The following is a 13378-nucleotide window of genomic DNA, read 5'->3' on the forward strand; positions in this document are numbered from 1 at the left end:
TCCCTCTCACCTTCGGGCTTGAATAAACCTCTTCACCAGGGCCATCTTGGTCTGTAGGTGTGCCAGCTTGTTCTCTTGCTCCGCTGGGCTCCGCGTCTTTGCCTTGGACATGCACTTGTAGGCCTCGGTCAGGGCTCCCAAGGCCTTCTCGTAGTTCTGGAACTCTTCCACCTCCACCTGGAAAGGAAGGAAAGCTGAGCGGGCTCTCGGGTGCTCTTTCCATCGGGCAACTGAAACGGAGTCTCCGAGGCAGGATCCCACCCACCTGCGCACAGGAGTCATAAAAGCCAGCCAAGAGGTCCAGAGCCCTTCCTTTGGTGTAGAAGCTGATGATGTTCTTCATGATCTCTGGATCTTTGCGACAGTCCAGGGTTTGCAGGTAATTGGCCGCCATGATATAAATCTCCCTTTGTCTCGAGACGCCAGCAAAGAACACAATCTTTTCCGTGTCGCCAGATTTCAGCAGAGCCCTCATGGCCTACACAACCAAAGGGTAGAGTTGCGTCAAATCAGATCTTCATTACGGTCGCAGACCAGCATAAGGAGGGGGGTAGAATTGAGGTTGCTTGCTCATTAGTAAATGCAAGCAAGCAGGTAGGGTGCCAAGACCTCAAGAGCTACCGGGTTTTTCAGTTATGCTTATAAGGCACTCTATCTTTCAACCTCCATAAAGCGGTATGTTTAAAACAAGGTTTGTTAAAGAGCACAAACAAGCTATGGTTCTTGACATCATTCCAAAAGTCAAAACCAAACACCATCTAGCTTGAGTATGAACAATTCATCAGTTGAACGACTTGCCTCCAGAAATGGGTGTTCCAATACTGGAGGTTTTTAAGAAGAGACTGGACAATCATTTGTCTGAAATAGCATAGGGCTTCCTGCTTGAGCAAGGGGTTGGACTAGAAGACCTCCAAGGTCCCTTCCAACTTTTCTGTTATTCTGATAACTACTTCTATCCAATAAAGATCCCAAGCATGGGCTTCTTTAGGTCATGTTCTGAGATGACAGTGAACTGGGTCCAATCACTTGACTACCCCTGTATCAATATCCTGCAAGGTGACAAGTTCAGCCTTCTGAACTGGAACGTGCTGAGCAATCTGCAAACAGCTCTTGTAGACCGGGGGGGTCCCCAACCCCCGGTCCGTGGACCAGTACCAGGTCGAGGAGCAACCTGTCACCTGCTGGGCTGCATTTCATTAAACGGCCCAACGCCCTTCTCCCATCCTTACCTTCAGCTTGTTTCCTGCTTGGGTGTATTTCTTGGTGGCCATGTGGTAATTGCCCTGCCTCATACAGCAGTCAGCGATCTGCTCCAGGAGCTCCCGCCGGGAATCCTCGGAAAGGTGTTTGGAGTCCTTGGAGATGGTCATCTTCTCCGCCATCTCTTCAGTGATGGTCAAGTTCTGCGTCAGGCAAAGCTGCAGGGCGTCCTGGTACTGGGACACGGACAGAAGGGAGACAAGAGCCAACTCAGCTAAACACCCGGTCGGAGGCGGGAATCAAGTCAGCTGATGTAGGAGATGACCAGGCTGAGCCCGAAGGAGGGGTCAAAGGCATCAGAAGTCACGAGTCCCTGCGTGTCCACAAGAGATCTAAGTCCAGCCCACCTTGAATGCCGTTCTTATCTCCCACTCGTTTCCCTTGACCGCTAGTTGGTCAGATTCTTGTAGAGAAGCTTGCAATAAATCTTTATACTCATTTGAACTGCCTGAATCTCCTGACTTCCCGGGCTCTTGACACCCAGCCTGGTGAGACCTCCAGCAAGAGGAGAACACCTTAGTATGTGCGCCAACTTCAGGGGCCGGCTTGTTTGGTGCAGGCCACCCCTGAGAAGTCACGGTGATTTCTAGCACCGCCTTGGAGGTCGAGACATGACTGAAGGAACCCAAATCTCTACTAAGTGCAAGATTTGGGGCATTAAGTGATAAAACTGGCATAAGAAAGGCACCAGAGGAATGAAAGAAACAAGGAGGGGAAGGAAAGCAAAAAAAAAAAAACAAAACCCCAAACCATTCTTGGTTGACTTTAGACTTTAAATATCAAAAATATGTTTCTATCTCTGAGGAAGAATGAATGAGGTTGGAAGAGAAATGTTCTATCATCTATCTATCTATCTATCTATCTATCTATCTATCTATCTATCTATCTATCTATCTATCTATCTATCTATCTATCTATCTATCTATCTATCTATCTATCTATCTATCATCTAATCTATGTACCTACCTACCTACCTACCTACCGATTTACCATGTCTGTCTGTCTGTCTGTCTGTCTGTCTATCTATCTATCTATCTATCTATCTATCTATCTATCTATCTATCTATCTATCTATCTATCTATCTATCTATCTATCATCTATCTATCTATCTATCTATCTATCTATCTATCTATCTATCTATCTATCTATCTATCTATCTATCTATCTATCTATCATCTGCCTGCCTGCCTGCCTACCTACCTCTATCTATCTGTCTGTCTGTCTGTCTGTTTTTATTAAAGAGCCTTGATTGTTCTGTGCAAACCATTCGAAAAGATAAGCCATGGCACAGGTTTTCGATTCGCGGCACAGACCGTCACGCCTTCTTTCCGGAAATGCGACCTTTACCTTTTTGGCCGCTAGCAAAAGCTTGACGGCCTTCTCGTACTGAGCATGCTCGATGAAGAAGTCGGAGCAGCGAGCCAGCAGGGCCGGGTCGGACTTCTCATCCAGGTCTTCTGCCACCAGCTGCAAGGCTGCAAACTGCTGGGTGGCAAAGGCCAGCTCCAGAGCCTTGGACAAGTGTCCGGCCTGCGAAAGAAGAGAAGAAATGTTGAGTTTTTCGCAGCCTCTTCTGTCCCTTGGAGAAGGTCCCTTCGTGGTGATGCAGGACTTGTTCTAGTTTTTATCATCCAGCCATGGTTCTGGTCCCCATGATACGAAAAAAGAGGCCGAGGCTCTAGAAAGAGTGCAGAGAAGAGCAACAAAGATGATTAGGGGACTGGAGGCTAAAACACAAGGAACGGTTGCTGGAATTGGGTATGTCTAGTTTAATGAAGAGAAGGACCAGGGGGGACAGGATAGCAGTCTTCCAGTATCTCAGGGGCTGCCCCAAAGAAGAGGGAGTCAAGCTATTCTCCAAAGCCCCTGAAGGCAGGACAAGAAGCAACGGATGGAAACTAACCAAGGAGAGAAGCAACCTAGAACTAAGGAGAAACTTCTTAACAGAACAACTAACCAATGGAACAACCTCCCTCCAGAAGTTGTGGATGCTCCAACACTGGAAGTTTTTAAGGAGAGACTGGACAGCCATTTGTCTGAAATGACATAGGATTTCCTGCCTGAACGGGACTGGACTAGAAGACCCCCAAGGTCCCTTCCAACTCTGTTATATTGTGCACTCTGCATCCACCCTGGGGTGAAGGGATACCTTATGGTAGAGCGTCACCGCTTGGTCCATTTGTTCTCGTCCTTCATAGTAGCGGGCAGCTTCTATCATGTCTTCTGGGGAACTAAGAAGAGCCAGGTTCATCAACAGGTCATCCAGCTGGTTTTCCTGGTTTTTTGACAAACAAAAGTAAGCTTCACTTTCAGGTCTTTTGTGGTTAAAGGCAGCAGCGGTTTCCCCTTGCTCTTCCCAATGTCGAGTTTTCCCTTACAAAACTGCGACTCGGCTTACCATCTTACTTGAGTTTTCCTTTGCTTTACAAACCTGCAAAGGTCATCAGTGGGAGGAATGGCCGTAAAAGTCACTTTGTAATCCCTATCCCAACAGTTGCTAAACATGACCGTCGCTAAATGAGGACTGCCAGTAATTGGGGGGTGGGGAGATGTCAGATGATAAAAAAATCCCATCCCTTTTCTAGACACATCGCAACACCGGCAGAACACGGGGTGGGACTTTGTCCCTTTGACAAAAAGAACGAGACTTTTGCGGCCACCCCAGCCGTCATGGTGGGTCCTGCTGGGATCTTCTCGGGAATCTGCTCTGCTGGGCTCAGGAGGGTCTCCAGCCTCATCCTGGGGGTGGAAACCTCCCACATCTGGGCGCAGATTGCGAGTCCAGTTCTCCCAGCATAACTCGGAAAGGCTACGAGATTAAGCAGCTCGGGGATGATGGAAAGTGGCCTGTACCTTACACAAACGAATCGCGTTGTTAAATGCTTGAGCCCGGGTGTAGAAGTGCACTGCCTGTTTGATGTCCTCGTGGCTCTCATACTGACGGGCCACGTGATACGAAGCTGCCCAGTTGCCGGTCGCGTTGGCTATTTCAGCGGCCTGAACAACAACAAAAGAGAGAGAGAAAACCCAATACTTTCTCCACTTTGAACCACGCATCCCTGAAGGAGTATCTGTTCTCAGTCATCCAGGTCATGGTCATCCAGGCAACGGTGCTTTTTCAAGAAGCAACTGGACCTTCTTTGTTTTTCCTTGAAGGAGTTTCACCTCTCACCCAAGAAGCTTCTCCAGTTCTGAAGAAGCTTCTTGAAGGTGTTTCACCTCTCACCCAAGAAGCTTCTCCAGTTCTGAAGAAGCTTCTTAAAGGGGTTTCACCTCTCATCCAAGAAGCTTCTCCAGTTCTGAGGAAGCTCCTTGAAGGGGTTTCCCCTCTCATCCAAGAAGCTTCTCCAGTTCTGAAGAAGCTTCTTGAAGGAGTTTCCCCTCTCACCCAAGAAGCTTCTCCAGTTCTGAAGAAGCTTCTTAAAGGGGTTTCACCTCTCATCCAAGAAGCTTCTCCAGTTCTGAGGAAGCTTCTTGAAGGGGTTTCCCCTCTCATCCAAGAAGCTTCTCCAGTTCTGAAGAAGCTTCTTGAAGGTGTTTTCCCTCTCACCCAAGAAGCTTCTCCAGTTCTGAAGAAGCTTCTTAAAGGGGTTTCACCTCTCATCCAAGAGGCTTCTCCAGTTCTGAGGAAGCTTCTTGAAGGGGTTTCACCTCTCATCCAAGAAGCTTCTCCAGTTCTGAGGAAGCTTCTTGGATGAGAGGTGAAACACCTTCAAGCAGAAACAAAGACAGTCCAGTTGCCTCTTGAAAAAGCACTTTTGGGACCCTGAAGAAGGAGCTGGAGAAAGCAAACCGTACCTTCTGGATGTTACCCAGGAAGCAATGGATACGGACCATGGAAAAATAATCTTGAGCCAACTCATAATATTTGAAAGCCGCTTCTAGGTCTGCCTGGCCTTCTAGATACTGAGCCCACCATTTCCACAAACCCCTGCCGGAGGAAAAACAAGGGGTGGGAGGGAGGGTGGATAATCAATCAATCAATCAATCAATCAATCAGAATGCAGACAGATGACACCTTTGGAAAGTGTTGAGCTATTAATAGCCAATAGTTACAATAGCCATGCTTGTAAACCAGAGGTCCCCAACCTTTTGGGCACCAGGGACCGGTTCCACGGAGAGAGGCTTTTCCACGGACCGGAGGGTGTGTGTGGTGTTGTGTGCTGCCTGCATCCCACAGATGGGGCTTTGCTTGTTTGTGCGGACATGCCACGGCCCGATACCAGTCCACGGACTGGGGTTTGGGAACCCCTGGCTAAGGGGACACTCACTTATCTTTCATCCTGTTGACGTAAGCCTCCAAGGCTTGCAGATCCTCGGACAGCATACGAGGCACTTCAAACTTATGAGTGTCGGACTTCTCGTAGCTGCGCAGGAANTTTGTTTAGTTCCAGTCCAGGCTGAGTATTTACAAGGAGTGAAGAGTATTTATAGCGAATGAAGAGTATTTACAATTCCAGCTCCTTGGACCTGTGAGATCTCTCACAAGAAACGAAGGAGGGTCTCAAGACAGAAGAGGCGGAATCCAAGCCAAGAGATTGCTTAGGTCTGGCTGGCTTAGAATGGATGTTAAACGTTGCTGACAATGACTTGGAACACCCGGGTTCAAATTGCCACGTGGGTGGTGAAAGTCCCGGGAGGGCAACCTTGAGCCCGGTCCTCGGCTCAAATCGCCTTCATCACATGCAGGAAGTCCTCGTCTTACAACCATCCGTTTAGCGGCCGTTCAAAGTTACAACGGCCCTGAAGACCGTTTTTCATTGCAGCATCCCCGCGGTCCCGTGATCAAAATTCAGGCGCTTGGCAATCGACTCCTATTTACGACGGTCGCAGTGTCCCGGGGTTGTGTGATTTCCCCCTTTTGAGACCTTCTGACAAACAGAGTCAATGGGGAAAGGCAGATTCCCTTAACAACCGTGTTACTAACTTAACAACTGCAGCGATTCACTTAACAACAGTGGCAACAACCGTCTTTTCTGACTGGTGGACTTCAACTCCCAGAATTCCTGAGCCAGCATGGGGAAAACTTTGGCCCCTTCATGACTGGTGGACTTCAACTCCCAGAATTCCTGAGCCACCATGGCTCAGCTTGGAAACCTCTCCCTTTTCCCTCAGCGTGGCTGGCTCGGGAATTCTGGGAGTTGAAGTCCACGAGTCATCAAAGAGCCAAGGTTGCCCACCCCTGCCTTATATAGTACATGTATGAAAATAAGAATGTTTAGGGAGACAGAACTGGGAACATGACAGTGGCGTGCATTTTATCCGGAGTCCTTAGTGGCAAGGCAGCATACAAACCCTTGAATAGACACACAAACAATAAATTAACAGAAAAATCAGCTGTAACCAGATTCCGAAAACTCCAGAATGGGTCTGACTGAGTCCCGAGTCAGAGGTGGACAAGCTCTGGCATATGGCAGCCTGCAAACACTTACTAGGTGATGGCAAAGTTGCGCTCGGCTATGGCTTCCAGGTGCTTGGCATAATTGTAGTAGGTCGTGCGCAGGTGCACGCGGTCCTGAGCCTCGGCTACCTCGATGGCTTTCTGCCATTGGTCTGAAGCCTGGTAGAACTTGTTCAGAAGATCGTGGCATTTGCACTGCTTGTATAACTGCTCGGCGTCCTCCTGGAATGGAGATCAGAAAGCTGGGAGTGAGGGATGCTGCTGTGAACGCAAGGATCATCGTTATCATCATCATTATCATTAGGAGCCGTGGTGGCGCAGTGGTTAGAATGCAGTACTGCAGGCTAACTCTGCCGACTGCCACCAGTTCGAGCATCACTGGCTCCAGGTTGACTCAGCCTTCCATCCTTCCGAGGTCGGTAAAATGAGAACCCAGATCGTTGGAGGCAACAAGCTGACACCGTAACCCGCTTAGAGAAGGCTGTAAAGCACTATGAAGCGGTATCTAAGTGCTATTGCGAAGGAAGGAAGGAAGGAAGGAAGGAAGGAAGGAATGAAGGAAGGAAAGGAAGGAAGGAAGGAAGGAAGGAAGGAAGGAAGGAAGGAAGGAAGGAAGGAAGGAAGGAAGGAAGGAAGGAAGGAGGCTGACTCTGCTCAATGCCAGGAGTTCGATCCTGACTGGCTCAAGGTTGACTCAGCCTTCCATCCTTCCGAGGTCGGTAAAATGAGGACCCAGATTGTTGGGGGACAACAGGCTGACTCTGTAACCCGCTTAGAGAAGGCTGTAAAGCACCGTGAAGCGGTACAGAAGTCAAAGTTCTATTACTATCATCCTTTATAGAATTCTTTCCCACGTAACGAAAACATTCTCTGAGATCCTACTTGAACGAAGAGGACTAAGACGTTCTTTGGTGCATTCTGAGCTCGGCTGTTTCCGTGCACACGTTTCTTTACCCAACTAGGCAACAACATCAGTGCTCGTGCTGATAATGTTGCCTAGTTTGGTAATGAAATGTCTGGAAGGAAAGAGCCCAGCTCAGAGAGCACCAAGTAACCCCTCACTTCAACTCTAAGCTACAAACATTCCACATGGGAAAAGGAAGAAGGGCCCTCGTTCAAAGGGTGCATTCGGACACTTGAGCAAGGGTTAATCACAGGAGGCATCGGAGGAACCGACGCCCAAAATAGAATCATTATGACCGAAACAGGATGTTTAAATAAAAGCAAGAAAAGTACTACGCCAGCCGACCTGCAGGTCACTTCGAGAACAAGGGGGCGTCCACACGGCCAGCTCCGGCTCTTCCTGATTCAGCTCTAGGAAACCAATCCATTGGAAGGAAAGCTCTGCTATCTCGGAAAACCATTTCCCAGCAGAAAGAAAACTGGGGCTGGGGAAACTGCAGACACCCTTGAACAGGCCTTGGATGTTTGACCCTGAAGGAAAGGCTTTGGATACCGGAGGCGGTAAAAGTGGGTGGGAATAATAATCAGGCTGAGATAAAAGCCACGGAGGGCAGAGCGCGTTTGACCTGAGGGTCAGCCCAAGCAAGGGAGATCTATTTATTTAAAATCAGCCGAGGTGACATTGGCAAAAGACTCAAAACGCGGGCCATCCTTGACCAACCACCCCAGTTGCGGCCAAAACGTCTGTCGCTAAGGGAAACAGTTGTTGTTTTTTAAAGTGAGCTTTCCCCCGTTTTACGGCTTTTCTTGTCACGGTGGTGAATTGAATCACTGCCGCTGTTTTAGTAACCCAGTCGTAAAGTGAACCCTGCCTTCCCCATTGACTTTGCTTGTCAGAAGCTCCCAAGGGGGGAAATCACGTGAGCCCTGCAACCGTCATAAGTATGAACCAGTTGTCAAGCATCTGGACGTAAGTCACATGACCAGGGGGATGCTAGCAACGGTCGTTAAGTGTGAAAAACGTCCAGAAGCCTCTTTTTCCAGTCCCGTCGTAACTTCGGATGGCCATTAAGCAAATGGATGTAAACTAGGGGTCTTCAAACTTGGCCCTTTGATGACTTGTGGACTTCAACTCCCAGAATTCCTCAGCCAGGCACACGTGCCTGGCTGAGGAATTCTGGGAGTTGAAGTCCACAAGTCATCAAAGGGCCAAGTTTGAAGACCCCTGATGTAAATCAAGGACTACCTGTAAAAGCCAACCCGCTTTTACAGTATTTTAATTGTGAAGCATCCATATTTTGATCAAGGGGGCCATGGAGATGCTGCAATGGTGGTAAGTGTGAAAAACAGTCATAAGTCTCTTTTTTTTCAGTGCTGTTGTTAACTCTGGTCACTCAATGAATTGTTGTTAAGTTGAGGACTACCTGCCTTGTGAGCTGCTCTGAGACACTTTGGATAGTGAGAGGGGCCGCACATAAAGTGAATCAATCCATAAAGTAAGTAAACTCTCAAGCTTCCTCCTTCCATTATATATTCAAGATGGACAGTATTTAATATTTATTTGCTACGTACATGGAGGGGTGTGGGTCTATACATATGTTGTTCATAGTATGTTTAGGTGTGTGCCATGCATGTGTTTCACTTTGAGAGCGGGCAACTACATTTCATTTTTGATGTGTGCCGTTGTGCCCACAGTAAAAGAATGACAATAAAGGTTATCTTATCTTATCATCTTATCTTATCTTGTCTTGTCTTGCCTTGCCTTATCATCTTATCTTATCTTATCATCTTATCTTATCTTTTATCTTATCTTATCCTAGCTAAAACATATAAGGAACGGCTGCTGGAATTGGGTATGTCTAGTCTAATGAAGAGAAGGACGAGGGGGGACCTGATAGCAGTCTTCCAGTATCTCAGGGGCTGCCCCAAAGAAGAGGGAGTCAAGCTATTCCCCAAAGCGTCTGAAGGCAGGACAAGAAGCAACAGATGGAAACTCATCCAGGAGAGAAGCAACCTAGAACTAAGGAGAAATTTCCTGACAGTGAGAACAATTAACCAGTGGAACAACCTGCCTCCAGAAGCGGTGAATGCTCCAACACTGGAAGTTTTTAAGAAGAGACAGGACAGCCATTTGTCTGAAATGGTGTAGGGTTCCTGCCTGAGCAGGGGGTTGGACTAGATGACCTCCAAGGTCCCTTCCAACTTTATTATTATTATTATTATTATTATTATTATTATTATTATTATTATTATTATTATTATTATTATTATTATTATTATTATCATCATCTTGTCTTTTATGTTATCTTGTCTTGTCTTTTATCTTATCTTTTATCTTATCTTATCTTATCTTATCTTATACTCTGAGAAAAGCTTTTTCACTTACCAGCATGCCCAACTGGACGGCTAACATGGCCACCCTGGCTTCCTGCTCCGGTTCTTGTTCAGCCTCCCGCAACGCCTTGGCTCCTTGCGCATGGCTCATGTTCCCCAGGCAGACTTTGGCAACGTCCAGCCTTTGGGTCTTCACACACATGCGGGCCATGTTCTCCCAGACGGCTTCACTGCAGGATACAAGAAGAAGGGACGTGGTCCCAGTCAGATTATGAAGACCTTCAGGAACACGGAGGTGTGAACTGGACCTTCTGCAGGAGAGAAAACCTCTTCAGGGACCATCGCTTAAGAGCGATGTGCAAACCAAGCATCTGGTCTTTAGCTCTTCGTGCACGGGGGGGCCATGTTCTCCCAGACAGAGAATGCAAGGAGGAGGCACGTGATCCAAGCCAAGCGATGGAAGACCGTCAAGAATATGGATGTGTGAACAGGAGACAAGACCTCTAGAAACCCTCTATAGCTCAGAGCAGGGGTCTCCAAAGTTGGCAACTTTGAAGACTTGCGGACTGCAACTCTCAGAATTCCCCAGCCAGCCTGACTGGCTGAGGAATTCTGGGAGTTGAAGTCCACCAGTCTTGACGTTGCCCAGTTTGAAGACCCCTGGCTCAGAGCGATGTCCCAGCCGAGACATAGGATCAGAGACATAATACTAACTCAATGGGTCCTAGCTTGTTACACTGGCTTCAGTTGAGTCTGTTCTACGTAGGACCAAGGCTCAATCCAACTCCTGGACTTTTTGGGACCTTCAACAGACTGCTCTTTTCACTGCTCAGGCTCATCAAAGGCTGATTGTGTTCACGCCGATATTACGTTCAGCGCTTTGAGCGAGAGGAAAAAAAATGTAAAGCCATAAACCATCCATCCCTTCCCCCCTTGTATCAAACTCGGAGAATTTCCTGAGTTTATCTTTGGAACTCTACCTCACATCTGTCCTTCATCAACTCCAGCTTGCTGTTCTAATGAATACCATATGCAGTGGAGGAAGGGCGCACATCACCCTCTTTTGTTCTGAATTTAAGAAGAACACGCGGATGTTCTTGTGGTATGAATTCGGCATCTTGAACCGCAAAACTGCTCCGTAGAATGCCGTACGGAAGCACCCCGTGCATAAGGAGAGCTCCCCCAGTTTGAAACCCACTAAACCGGTGTTTCTCAAGCTTGGCAGCTTGAAGATGGGTTAGACATCAACTCCCACAATTCCCCAGCCAGCAAGCTGGCTGGGGAATTCTGGGAGTTGATGTCCACCCATCTTCAAGCTGGCAAACTTGAGAAACACGACACTAAACTGCTGAGGTTCCACTTTCCAGAATTCCCGGTCAAAGGCCTCATCTCACTATCTTCACTACGCTGGTTGGGAATCTTGAGAGGTTTTAACACATCTGGAAAGAAGATCACCTGGCCCCTCCCCCTCCCGGGGACCCTGCGACCGTCATAAATATGAGTCAGTTGCCAAGCAAACGAACGGTTGTAAATGGAGGGCTGCCTGTACTGATGGACTTTTGCAGCGGGACCCGCAAGGCAACTCATGTTCAGGGCTCAGGTTTCAACCTTAAAAAAAAAAAGGATTTGCTTAACGTGCAACTCAAGTTTTCTGTAAAGTGAAGCAGGACAAACAACGTCGTCCCAAGCCCACCTGTTTCCCTCCAGGGGAAGACAGGAACAAGAGAAGGAAAAGACTCATCCTGTCGGATCGCTAGCAGGACGGAAGACATACCGAAGACCTCTTCGGTGGACTTCAAGGTTTTCTGAGTTCTAAAAAAAAAAAAAATTCTGGAGGCCTAAGCAGTATTCCCCCTCCGTTCCCAGAAATCGATAAAAGAAGAAGAGCGTCAGGATCACAAAACCTTCGTTGTCAAGTCCTGAATAGCAGCTAGAAATTGGTGTCCAGGGGAGCCCTCGCAAGACTCCTGCTTCTGCCAATCGTTCAGCCTTCTCCTAGGAAATGTATTCATTTATATCCCATCTTTATTATGTTTATAAATAACTCAAGGCTGCGAACATACCGAATATCCTTTCCTGCTCCTATTTTTCCCACAACAGTAACCCTGTGAGGTGGGTTGAGCTGAGAGACAGTGATAAAGTCACCTATCTGGCTTTCGTGGCTAAGGTGGAACTAGAACTCACAGTCTCCTGGTGATTGGCCCAAAGTCACCCAGCTGGCTTTCATGGCTAAGGCAGGACTAGAACTCACCATCTCCTAGAAATGCTAAATTTTTCTCGGACGTATAATCCTATTGGATCCTTCCATCTCATCCAACAAACAAATTTCTGCACTGTTGTCCAGAATACCCCAATTCTGATTATTTTTGTTGTGGTAAGCAAAAGAAGAAAGAAAGAAAAAGCAAAATATTCTTCACACACTGTTCTTAGCACTGAACTGAGAATGAGGCCGGGAAGAGACCCAGGTATTTTGTGTGCTTCAACCCTCCCAGTTTTCCAAGTTAGATTTGATGGGTTGCGACACCCTTGAATCCCAAACCTAAGGGATTAACAACACAGCAGGATCTATTTTTGGAGGATCTCTCTATTTTTTGATGATGTTACTTAGTGTGGGTAATGAAACGTCTGCAAGAAAACCCGCAAGCTCAGAGAGCACCAAGGACCCCACAGTTCTCCTCCACCTCCTTCTCCTTCTCTCCTTCCTCCTCTTTGCAAACCCTACTACTCCCTTCTAGCACTGATGATGTTACCAAGTTGGGTGATGAAACGTCTGCAAGAAAACCACCCAGCTCAGAGAGCACCAAGGACCCCGCAGTTTTCTTCTTCCTCCTCCTCCTCCTCCTCCTCCTCCTCCTCCTCCTCTCTGCAAACCCCATTCCCTTCTAGCACTGATCACGTTACCTACTTTGGTAATGAAACATCTGCAAGAAAAAACAACCAAGAACACACACACACACACACTGGATCTATTTCCTTCCACGAGATCCTTGAGAAGTTGTTGTTGTTGTTTGACCACCACACAATATTATCCTAACCATTCTTCCTAGCAGAGTTTTGCGGAATGAACTCTTCTCTCTGGGAAGCCGAAGAGGAGGGGAAGAGGAGGACAGCCATGGAATGAGGCGGGAGGGAGGGAGGGTGGCTGGGAGTGGGGAAGGGAAAGAGACGGGACTTTAGAAGTCTGTCTTTGACTTTTCCTTTCAGGAAACACATCCTGTTCACATCGGAGAGGGCCGTGGCAGTGGCCCTGTCGCTTGCAATCGGCTACGCCCTGGGCTTTCACCAAAAGCAGCCGCGCAAACAACCGTTTCCTTTTCATGGACAGATAGGAGAGGAGAGGGGGGGGGGAGAGAGAGAGAGAGAGAGAGAGAGAAAACTTCCTTGCAGCAAGGATTCTGCTTTCCTGCTCCGGCAGTGTGCGGGCTCCGTCATCGGGGAGGGAAGAGCAAGCAGCGCTGGAGAAGAGTCCTTGGGAATAC

At 47.8% G+C, this 13378-nt stretch overlaps 1 protein-coding gene across 1 annotated transcript in view; it reads right to left on the bottom strand.

Moving 5' to 3' along the window:
- Positions 1–6: 6 nt before the first annotated feature.
- The window catches only part of IFT140 (intraflagellar transport 140), a 65588-nt gene continuing 52216 nt past the window's right edge, over positions 7–13378 (bottom strand). Inside the window, exons 17-26 of the mRNA XM_015821291.1 lie at positions 9952–10129; positions 6694–6884; positions 5533–5628; positions 5060–5192; positions 4115–4258; positions 3411–3536; positions 2609–2791; positions 1230–1436; positions 266–478; positions 7–177 (exon numbers count right to left, since the gene is read on the bottom strand). Coding sequence (XP_015676777.1) covers positions 7–177; positions 266–478; positions 1230–1436; positions 2609–2791; positions 3411–3536; positions 4115–4258; positions 5060–5192; positions 5533–5628; positions 6694–6884; positions 9952–10129 — 1642 coding nt within the window. The remainder of the gene's footprint in view (positions 178–265; positions 479–1229; positions 1437–2608; positions 2792–3410; positions 3537–4114; positions 4259–5059; positions 5193–5532; positions 5629–6693; positions 6885–9951; positions 10130–13378) is intronic.

This window comes from Protobothrops mucrosquamatus, unplaced genomic scaffold (genome assembly GCF_001527695.2).
Source record: "Protobothrops mucrosquamatus isolate PMUCROS unplaced genomic scaffold, P.Mucros_1.0 scaffold1298, whole genome shotgun sequence".
Taxonomy (NCBI): Eukaryota; Metazoa; Chordata; class Lepidosauria; order Squamata; family Viperidae; genus Protobothrops; species Protobothrops mucrosquamatus.